This window comes from Castor canadensis, chromosome 12 (genome assembly GCF_047511655.1).
Source record: "Castor canadensis chromosome 12, mCasCan1.hap1v2, whole genome shotgun sequence".
Lineage (NCBI taxonomy): Eukaryota > Metazoa > Chordata > Mammalia > Rodentia > Castoridae > Castor > Castor canadensis.
The window spans coordinates 78,321,422-78,333,252 of record NC_133397.1 but is presented as its reverse complement, the minus strand read 5'-3'; the positions used below and the strand labels follow the sequence as shown (position 1 = coordinate 78,333,252).

Sequence of the window (11,831 nt, the reverse complement as noted above, 5' to 3'; positions counted from 1 at the left end):
TTTAAAAGCACTGCCTTGGCTCTGGTTCAATCTTATCTCAGTGGCTAGTACTTCTCTGTGTCCATACTTGTTTCTCCTCATTTGTTTGGTTTCCACATATTGGGTTACCTGTTTGTGCTCAGTCTGCCGTCATCTGTTTACACTCATTTCCTAGTGATCTTATCCCATGCCCCAGATTTGTTCCTACAATTCAGAGCACTTCTGTGAACTTCAGAATCTCACATAAACATCTACCTTAGCACATTGGCAATTGGAGGTCTGGGAGCATCTCCTAATTCTATTGTGCTCCTCCTGGAGTTCTGATTTCCACCTGCATTCCAAATTTGCTTCCCCCTGAGCTTCTCCTTCTCAGAAGACATCATTTCAATTCTCTGATTTCTCTGTCCTAAACAAGTGTAGCAGTCATTCTCCGATGTTCCATTTCTCTCACACCTTGCACCCAATATGTCAGCATTGTTTACTTCTTCTGCCTTTGAAATATGATGAGAATCTGAGCATCTTTTCAGCACAGCCACCACTGAATCAAGGGTACTGAGCAGGGAGATACAGCAGTCCAGGATACAATTATGAAGGGAAGTTTAAAAGGGACTTAAAAAATTTGTTTTGTAAGCTGTAACAAAGCCCCCACATAATTAAATATGTATAATGTATCCCTATGATGAAACTCGTTACTCCTGTCTTTCCACTCTTCAATTTGGTGGTAGTGGTGGTCCCAGAGGATTTTCAGAATTAGGAATAAGTTTTCATTTCTTTTGTCATTTTTTGGTGTCACTAGGGTTTGAACTCAGGGACTCACGCTTACTAGGGAGGTACTCCATCACTTAAGCCATTCTGCCAGCCCTGTTTTAGGCTGGGTATTTTTGTCACAGGGTCTCAGGAACTATTTGTTTGGGGTGGCTTTGAACCACCATCCTTCTCTTCTCTGCCTCCTGAGTAGCTAGGATTACAGGCATGAGCTTGGCTAGGAACAAGTTTTCCCTGTTTAGGATTACCCATTACATGAGGATGAAATTGAAGTGGAGTCCAGCATTCATTGTAACTTCTTGGTGCCATGCAGACAGCCAAGGTCCATATGGAGCAGCATGCATAATAGACCTTGGGGAGTAATTCTGAATAATAGAGCTTAGTCATATATTCATTGGTCAATTGCCATTAACGTGTGTGAGAAAAATCTCTGAGAATGCTCCTGTGCACTTTCCATAGTACTTATATTAGTGAATTATGAAGTAATTTCCTCACAAAATTACACTATCTTTAATTTAAATTATGTATTAGTCAGGGATCTTTAAAAAAAGTAACAGGAACCAGGACTAATTGATACAAATAAAATGAAATTTATGAGAAATGTATTGGAAAAATAATAACAGTTTCACTGGGTAGTTCATTGTGCTTATCAGCTTTCTGTTATTGTAACAAAATACCTCAGACAGTCAGATTGTAAAAGGAAAGGTTTACTTTTTGTTCATAGTTTTGGAGGTTCCAGTCCATGATCAACTGGCTTCTTTGCTTTTGGTTTGAAGTGAGGCAGGAACATGATGGAGCAAGCACATGGTGAAGCACACGTGCTCATCTCATGGTCAGGATACAAAAAAGAGAGAGAAGTGAATGTGGGATCCCACAATCTCCTTTCAAGGGCCCTGCAACAAAGATCTATGCCCTCTCACTATGCCCTCACCTGTAAATGTTTGCTCCTCTTCCCATTAGTTAAAGTGCTGGGGACCAGTCCTTTAACATAGGCCTTGGAGGACATTCCAGATACAAACAATAGCCTTCACAGAGACATTGGGAAGAGTGGAGAACCAGACTACAAGCTGTTGTGTTGGAAATGTGCCTTTATAAATAAATATAAATAATATAAATGTGCTTTTTAAGCTTTTGAAGTAGACCAGAGACGAGACCATGGGCTAGAGATTGAAGATTCCAGATGCTGCAGTAGACATCCATCTTGTTTTTATTGCCACCATCAGAATGAGTTTCCCTTGTTGCTTTTCTCAAATTAGGCTGAGGTAAAGCCTTATTAGTACAAGTATAGGAAGGGACAACTGTGGTCTTGTAGCCTCACTGAACATCTTTTTTGGAGTGTTCCTTTATTGAGTGCTTCATAAAAACAGTGCTAAGTTAAAATTGATCCACACAGATACAGAAGATACAAGTTGTATCATTTTCTGTGAGCAAAAGACAGAATTTAAAAAATAAGCTTCCAACTGCTGAAATAGAAAGAGTGAGGAAGAGGAAGGTATTTATTCACTTCAGTTGCATCTTTGTGAACAAATGAGAAGCCCCATCTTCAAACAGCTAATGAAATAAATGTAGAGTCTTTCTAATAGTACATTTAGATAGGAAATATTGGGATTTCAACAGGTTTAAAAATTCTACATTCATTTTTTATAGGAAGTACATCAACCATATTCACCTTCTTAACTTCTTTTACCCTTTCTTTATATGTGACCTCCCCTTAGCATAACCTGCTTTACATATTGCTTATATTTGTATTAGGTCTGTATTCCACATATAAGAGAAAACATGTGGCCTTTGGCTTTCTGAACACGACTAACTTCACTTGTGATGATCTTTTCTAGTTCCATTCATTTACCTCCAGATGAAAAATTTTGTTCTTCCTCATGGTTGAGTAAAATTCCATTGCATATAAATACCTGGATTTCTTTCTTTTTGTCTTTTCTCCTGTTTATTTGATCGTTTTTATCTTTACTTATATGTGTGCATATTGTTTGTGCCACCTCACCTTCCTTTCCCGGCAGAACCTGTTCTACCCTCTTCTCCAATTTTGTTGAAGAGAAAACATAAAACATAATAAGAAAGACATATCATTTTTTGCTAGTTTGAGATAAAGATAGATTTACAGAGAGATTCCCAGAATTGCTTCCATGCACTTGTGTATTAACCCACATTGGTTCATCTCTAGCAGACCTCCTCACTACTTCCTGGTCCCCTTCCCTTAGTGGCCTCTGCCAATGGTCTTGCAGAGCATCTGGCTGTTTCCATAGGTTGGCTGTTGTGAATAATGCTGCAATAAACATGGGTGTTTAGGTGCCTTTATTGTACCCTGACTCAATTCCTTTGGTTATATCCCAAAGAGTGATATTACTGGATCATATGGCATTTTTGTTCTTAGGTTTTTGAGGAGCCTCCATACTGTTTTCCATAGTGGTTGTCCTAATTTATAGTCTCACCACCAGTGTATGAGGTTCCTTTTTCCCCACATCCTTGCCAACATTTGTTCTTTGTGTTCTTGCTGATAGCCATTTAACAGGAGTCAGGTGGAATTTTAACATGGTTTTGATTTACATTTGAAAACATTCTCTGTTTTGTGATTGACTCTTTTTTCCTTGCTCTCATGGGGATACGTTGTGGCATTTACAAAAGTTCTACAATATATCAAGTATATCAAACTCGCTTTGGCAGCACATCTACTAAAATTGGAACGATACAGGTGAGATGAGCTTGGTCCCAGAGCAAGGATGGCATGTAACTTTGTGAAGCATTCCATATTTTTTTAAAAAAAATATCTGAAAGCATTTCTTAATGGAAGAATTCTCTTGAGAACTTCAGAAGATGAACAAGGCATAATTTTTTGTCATTTTTAAATGATTATAGAAAAATCCTCTGCATATCTTCTCCTTGTTATTGGTGTTGAAAAGCCACAGTCATAATTTCTGAGTTTAAAAGTACATTTTATGTGTTAGAATAACAAGATAAAATTCATCCTTTCAATATCATAGGGTAACTTGAATATATGACTGAGCTTCTCCTAGGCCTTCAACCAAGATGGTCACTGAGGAAAAGGTGTTGGGTCAGAGTTGGGAAGGGATGTTAATTTCATATTTCCTGTTTCCAAAACTGTGAAAGAAGTAATCTGTGTTGTTTTCAGCCAACACATTTTTGGTCTTGTTTTTAGAATACCTTGAAGAATCTACTTTACAAATCATATATTGTGGAAACTTGATTTTTGGGAAAATGAGTAACTTAAGGATTCATTTTTGGCTTTGGCATTTTATTACAATTTTCTTCTTTTTGATGACTATGAGGACCTGAATTTTATACTGTGATGAGGACTAATGTGGAAGGTGATGATATTTGGAGATGGATCTTTTGGGAAATAATTAGCTTTCAATGAGGTCATAAGAATGAAGTCCTTGTTTTGGGATTGATGCCCTCATAAGAAGCACTTCCCCAAAGTCCCCCTTTCTGGTCTCCATGAGAGGACGAGCAAGAAGCTGAGTGTGTATCCTCAGGGAGCACCTTCCCAGAGCTTAGTCATGCTGTCCCCAACTCATGTTTTCTTTTATTATAAAAACAAGACTTTATGAAGTCTATTTTATTCTCCACCAGTGTAATATGAATAAGCAGTAGTTCATAAAATGAAAGAAAGAAGATAGAACTCATCGGAGCAGTCATGAAGTAAAATAATAAAGTTTTTGTTAAACTTTTGTTAGGTCTAGAGGATATGACAACTCACTAGAAACTGATTTGGGCACATTCACTCATCTTTTATTTTCTTGGCCTTGGAAATTGGGAATGCCATCAAATCACACACTGTTTTGCTCTCTCATATTATGTTATCCTAGCAGTTTACAGGTGATATTTGAGTCCAGCTATAAGAATTTATTTTACTTTTTTGAAGTTGAAGCTATAATTTTACTCAAAGCAAAATAAAAGGGGAGATCATTTTGATTAAATGGAAAAATCAAAATACGTATTTGGTTGTCGATAATATTCCTGACCCTGTGTTAGGTTTCAAGATCAGTTAAATAATTTCCTTTGGATAAGAAATACCCTGTGCTGTCAATAATATCCAATTGTTCTATGATACTTTTTTTATTATTCTTTTTTGTTCTTAGATCTCTGCCTTAGTGATATTGGACCTTGAAAACTTATACGAAAGATAAGGTGAAATTGACCAAGATACATTGTAAGCACTTTTGTAAAGGTTACAATGAACCCCCATAAATGATAATAAAAATCAATAAATAAGTAAAGAAAAAACATTTATAAGGTTTTGAAGAGTTAGAATGTTCAGGCCCTTCTCTAGAGAGGTTTTCACCTAATAAGTAAGGCTAAACCAATTTGAAGTTCATGAGTTCTGGAATGTGTTTCCAGGATAAAAATTCTTGGCAGTGTTGCTTTTGGCCATTACTTACCAAAGTAACCGTCTTTCTTTCTTTTTTCCTGTCCATTTTCCAATTTATTTAGAGCAGCTTTTTAGTTATTATAGATGTGGCTTAGAAAGATTCCAGTTTCTCTTTGCTTCATAATTACTTTGAGATTAGAGCCCCTTTGACCATAGGCTTAAATTACAGTCACAGGATTCTTCCCAGAGTGAATTCCAGGCCTGTCTTTGTCCATGCATATCCTAGAAACAGAGGCTCAAATGTTTGCAGTGTTTTTCATTGGTTTCATAGTAAGTGTGGTTTCAGAACTGTGACAGTTTTTGGTCATAGATTAAAAAAAAGGATTCAAAGTAGTTGTTACTTTCTTTTTGTCTTTTCCCTTTTTTTTGCCCTTTTCCTCCCTGTACCTCCCTCAGTCCAGTTTTCTCTTCTGTTTGTTCCTTCTTGCTTCTGTCCTCTCCCTTCCTCTTCATTTTTCTTTATTTTGTTGTTATTTTTCTAGCATGTTTTATTATTTCGTCAGTATTGTTGATGTGAGGTCCTTAGCCTACCATTTCTGTAAAATCCAATCTGTTTAGACATATTTTTTATTTTAAAGTTCTATCCCTCTCCACACCTTCATTATTGTGTTTGTTTTTTGAGACACAATCTCACTCTGTATCCCAGGGTGGCCTCAACCAGGCTTAGCTTTAGCTTCCTCCCTCAGCCTCCTAAAGCCCTTTTTTGATCATCTAGTGGTCTGTGGTTTAGAACTTCTAAGTTGACTGAGAGCTTCTAAGTAGACTTCTATGTCTTTTCAAGTGACACAATTACCCCTTCGGTGATGATATTTTTGGCTCTTCATTTACATCAGGTACTTTTACTCAAGCATTTTACTTCCTTATTTTCTGATTGCTTTGCATAGCCCCTCAGGTCCAGTTCAGCTGCTCAGAATTTATAAACGTGGCCTTTGTAGTGAGAACTGGGTTGCATCAGGCAGGCAGGGGGAGCAAGATGGTGTCACAGACCCAGGTCCTCATGTCCCTGTTGCTCTGGGTGTCTGGTGAGAAACTTAATCAGTGCTCAATTTCTTCAGAGTAATATCTTTGTAGAATTGAAAAAATGTTTTTAAGATGCAGTGGGAAATAACGACTGTCTTCAAAATGGACTAAATATTGTGCTGTGTTATAATACCATTAGAAAATACATTTAATCAGTGTATTGCTGATTGCAGGTGCCTATGGGGACATCGTGATGACCCAGTCTCCAGGCTCCCTGGCTGCATCTGCAGGAGAGAGGGTCACCATCAACTGCAAGTCCAGTCAGAGCATTAGCAGCTATTTAGCTTGGCACCAGCAGAAACCAGGACAGCCTCCTAGACTGCTGATCTATGCAGCCTCTAACCGGGCATCTGGGGTCCCTGACCGCTTCAGTGGCAGTGGGTCTGGGACAGATTTCACTCTCACCATCAGCAGCCTCCAGGCTGAAGATGTGGCAGATTACTACTGTCAGCAGGGTTATAGCTCTGCACCCACAGTGATTCAGTCTTAATCAAAAACCTCCTTCCTATGCCCTGGGTCAGTGATCCTTGCTGCACCAGCTACTTCCTCCTCACATTTGTGGTTTGGACTGATTGCCTAGCAAGTGTGAGGCCTGTAGTTCAGTCCCCAGTACTGCCAAATGTGAAAAATCTACTATATGCTAATGAAATAAATTGAAGAAGATACAAATAAATGGAGGGATATCCCATGGTTTTGGGCTGGAAGTATTAACATTGCTAAGTGTTTATGCTTCTAAGAATAACATACATATTCAATACAATACCTCTCAAAATGTCAAAGATATTTTCACAGAAATGGAAAAAGTTATTCTTTTTAAGGTATTTTTATTTGCATATGTTAGTTGTACAGGGAGTCCCATTGTGACATTTCCTTATATGCTTTCAATGTACCTCAGTTAGGTTAACCTCCACCATCATTCTCCTTCATACTCCTCCCTCCTGTTTAAAATGATTTTGACAGGTTTCAGTGTTCCATCTTCATACACTGATATAAGGTACATTGACAATATTCACAATTCTTTACTCTGTCCATTAGTCCTTCCCCTACTTCTAGAACCTTCCCCCTAGTAGGATCTGCTTTACATTCCTGTCCTTCATTGCTTAAGTGTGTGTTCATTGATCAAAGGGGTTTAGTGATGGTACTTTACCTGCAAATATTTGTACTTTAATTAATTTAACTCTCTCTATTATATTTCTTACCCTTTTCCTCCTTCCCGCTATTATTCAACAGCTAGAAAAAGTAATTTTAAAATTCACATGGAACCACAGAAGATTTCAAAGAGTCAAAGCAGTATTGAGAAGGAGGATCAAAGCTGAAAGCATCACACTACCAGGGTTTTCTTTACTGTGGCAAGCACCTGAGGCTAATAACTTAAAAGGGAAAGATTTGTTTGGCTTATAGTTTCAGAGGTTTCACTCCATGGTCATCTAGTTCCATTGCTCTTAGGTCTGTGGCAATGTAGAAGAATCATGGTGGAAGGGTGTGTCAGAGGAAAGCTTCTCATTTCATGGCTGCTGGGAAGCAGAGAGAGCCAGGAAGATGCCAGGGACAGTACAACTCTTCAAAGTTCCCCTCTTAGTGATGCACCTTCTGCAACCTGCCTCCCCCTTGATTTATACTACCTCCCAATAAGGCTACTAAATTTTTGTTTCATTAATTCTTTGTATGGTTTTTTGATTTCTATTTCGTTGGTTTCAGTTCTTATTTTTATTATTTCTCTCCTATTTGTTTTGGGATTTGCTTGTTCTTGTTTTTCTAGGAGTTTGAGATGTATCATTAGGTCATTGATTTGGGATCTTTCAGTCTTTTTAATATATGCACTGATGGCTATCAACTTTCCTCTCAAGACTGCCTTAGCTGTGTCCCATAGGTTCCGGTAGGTTGTGTTTTCATTTTCATTGACTTCCAGGAACTTTTTAATTTCCTCTTTTACTTCATCAATGATCCATTCTTCATTAAGTAATGAGTTATTTAGTTTCCAGCTGTTTGCATGTTTTTTGTCTTTACTTTTGTTGTTGAGTTCTACTTTTACTGCATTGTGATCAGATAGTATGCACGGTATAATTTCTATTTTCTATAGTCTGTGAAAACAACTTTCAAATGACTAGTCAATCCTGACCCAACAGATGTTCATGCAAGTAAACGCTGGGCAGAACTACTTTTGAATGTCTTTAAATCCTTCCTTCTGAGGGTTAAATACACCATTCTTTTATCTGTTCATCACACCCTATATATTTCAGAAACTCAAAGACAGCCCCCGTTTAACATTCCCTTTTTGTTTTGCTTTATAAATAAGTTGTCAAAATATTTAAAAATGGAGTTTTAACAAATGCTGAACGGTCTAAGGGAACAGTCAGTACCAGAAAGGAACAGTCTAAAGGAAACCAGCCAGCTCTACTTACAGGTTTCAGCAAAATAAAGGACTGAGCTAGCAAATTGCTCAGAAAGTGGTCATGAGCCAGTCGGATGCTTTCAAAGTCTCGGGTAGAGTTGATCTGATGAAGCAGCTGAGAGAACTGAGACTCTAGCACATCTTCCTGATAAGACAGTTACACAAAGAATTTTTTTTGCACTGTTCTTACTCTGAGCACTCTTTCATCTTGTCAGATATTTGACAGGATGAAATAGCAAATTTTGCCCCTTCTCATCTTCCTTTTAGCCAAGCCACTTTCAGGCTGACCAAAGACACCTTATGTTGCCCGGCCTGGTAGAAAGTTATTTGTGTACTTTTTGGGGGAGAGGGGTGTGATACTCAGGGCCTTCCTAACTCTGCCATTTGAGCCTCTATCCTGCTGACTTTGCCCCAGCTGGCCCCAGGCCAGGATCCACCTACCACCACCTCCTGAGTAGCTGGGGTTAAAAGTGTGTACCACAATGCCCGGGTTGATTTTGAGAAGGGGTCTTGCTAACTTTTGCCTGGGCCTCAAAACGTGATCCTCCTGTTTCTCAAGTAGGTGAGCCACTGTTCAGCCCCTATTTGTATAATTCCTTTTGTTTTTTGCTGTACCTGCATTTGAACTTGGGGCCTTGTGCTCAAGCACTCTATCTCTCGAGCCACTTCCTCAGTCCTTTTAGCTTCACTTTAGTTCTCAGATCTCGTATTTTTGTCCAGGCTGTCCTGGACCACAATCCTCCCATGTATGCCTTCTCTGTAGCTGGGATGACAGGCATACGTCACCACTCACAGCTTATTGGTTTAGACAGGGTGAGGAGAGTGGGGGGAAACCTTGCTAACTTTTTTATTTGCCCAGGAGCCTCAAACCTCAAACCTCCTGATCTCTGCCTCCTAAGTAGCTGGGTTTATAGGTACAAGCTACTGTGCCTCGCCTATTCATAATTCTTTACTGCCTCACATGTCTTGGCAGACCATCTGCTCTGTCCTAGCCTAACCCACTTATTCTACATTCCCACCACTGACTGACTTGGCCTAGGCCTAGCTGGGCTGGAAGTGCGGCTCAAGTGGTAGAGCCCCCACCTAGCAAGCATTAAGCCCTGAGTTCAAAACTCCAGTACCACCAGATAGGTGCCTGTGGCGCATCCCTATACCTATAGCCACTTGGGAATCTGAGATTGGGAGGATTGCAGTTCGAGGCCAGCCTGGGAAAGTAGTTTGCAGGACCTGATCTCCAAAAATAATTGGAGAAAAGTTGACTGAAAGTGTGTCTTAAGTGGTACAGCACCTGCTTTGTTTGCAAACTCCATGTCCTGAGTTCAAACTCCAGTCCCACTAAACAAAAACAAAACAAAAAAATGAAATAAATCCCCAGTACCAGCAAAAAGGCAAAAAGGAAATGAGGTAAAACCATTGAATATTCTCAAAACCTTAGCATTTTACCAATTCTGAGTGATAGACCCTCTTCAATAATCCTTGTCAACCTAAAGTTCTTTTCAAAGCCCTTCTACTCATTCCTCAGAACACACCTGGAGATAGTACTGAAGGTTATCGACCAAGAACGCCATGTGATTCCTTAGGCGCCACTTGACTGCGTCCGTCTGGTTGGACTTGAGATGCTTGCGCTGCATTTGGAGGGCCCAGCAGTGCTGCAGTTCAGCTTGGACCCGACGCACACTTAACAAGTACTTAAAAACAACGTTGTACCTAGGACGGGAATATCAGGTTGCTGAAGACACAGACTTTATCCTCATACCGCCCACATGACAGACACTAGAATTCTATGTCACCCACCTCTTCCCCAACAAATGGGATACAGAAAAGAAGAGTGGTTAGAGATGTGGAGAAATACAGTGTAGCTTACATTTACAATAAAATATCACACAGAAGCTAAAGTGAAATTAAGCTGTACAGCACAACAAAATGACTCTTGGCCCCAGTACTGGGATTTGAAATCAGCACCTTATGCTTGCTGGGCAGGTGCTGTATCACTTTGGTCATGCCCCCAACCCACATACATCCTTTTAAATAGCTTTAATAAAAATTAGCATAAATTAATTATACAAAGAGGTTTTATTGTGATATTTACATTCATGCATACAGTGTACTTTGGTCAAATTCAACCTGTCTATATTATTCTTTTTTAATCCCCCCTTCCTCTTTTTAACAGCTTTTAGTAGGCTTCGTGTTGCTATTTTCATACACATGTAATGTACTTCTATCGAATTCACTCCCCGTCACGCTCTTTTCCCCCTCACGTGGTTTTTTAATAGTTCTTGAGGAAAAAACAAAAACCAAAAAACCTTTTGAGGAATATATGTAGATACTATAAAACCACAGGGGGAAAAAAAAACTGGGTTTATGGTATTTGTCACCTTGAGTTGAGAGAGACAAGCGTGCAGGCAGGGCTGGGACATTATCACTAGTGTTCCAGTGTTTGTGCTTAGAAGCAGCTTTACGATGTGCGTGTAGGAAGGCAGGCAGGAGGGTCCTGCAGTGATCAGTAGTATGTTATGAACCAAGGGTTATGGTGATTCTGATTCTGTCCCCAAAGGCCACCCTACAAATGGCTTATTATTTGGAAGATTAATAAAAACTGTGATTGTTTTAAATGGCTGTATACCCTCCCATTCATCCCAGCACTTCCTATTGGCTTATGCCTACAGTCTCACTTATTAGTGAATGTGACCTGTCTAGCCCCTCGAAGGCATGTGATTTTGCGACCTCTGGTATGTAGAACTGTTTAACTGAAAATTACCCAGGTGTGGTGGTACACATCTGTAATACCAGCACTCGGGAGATGGAGGCAGGAGGATCTTGAGTTCAAGGCCAGCCTGGGCTACATAGTAAGACCCCGTCTCAAACAACAACAACAAAAAACTAGTTGGGTGGGTGATATTTACCTGTCAGAAACTTAGAAATACTCACTTTTCTAGGACAGCTGGGGTGAAGAGAATGTGTAGTGGCCACTGTACTTTGTAGGAAAGACCTAGAGCTGCCCAGCCAGATGCGGGGGGCTTCCTGGGGGGGAAGTTTCCCGAGAAGGTCCTTCTCTTGCCTGAGTAGCATCCACTACGACCAAGAAAAGAAATGAAAAAAAAAAAAAGGTTAACTAGAACCAGAGAGTGAACAAGATGAGTACCACTCATGAAATGAGAGCTCAGGGGAGGTGGAAATGGCAGAGCATAAGATGGATACAAAAGGCAAAGAGCAAGGACATTTTTGGAAGAAATTCCCACAGTGACTCTTTTTTCAGCCTTAAAATCTGGA

General features: G+C 39.5%; 1 non-coding gene and 1 gene segment (V, D, J or C); both read left to right on the top strand.

Annotated features, from left to right (window-relative positions):
* The first annotated feature begins 3,411 nt into the window (after positions 1-3,411).
* LOC141415197 (U6 spliceosomal RNA) lies at positions 3,412-3,514 on the top strand. Its single transcript, XR_012440210.1, has one exon. It is a non-coding gene; the product is annotated as a U6 spliceosomal RNA (small nuclear RNA).
* A 2,510-nt stretch (positions 3,515-6,024) lies between these two features.
* On the top strand, positions 6,025-6,674 carry LOC109675060 (immunoglobulin kappa variable 4-1-like). The segment is given in 2 exon segments: positions 6,025-6,171; positions 6,343-6,674. Coding segments are annotated over 2 exon segments (366 nt in total).
* Positions 6,675-11,831: the final 5,157 nt, after the last annotated feature.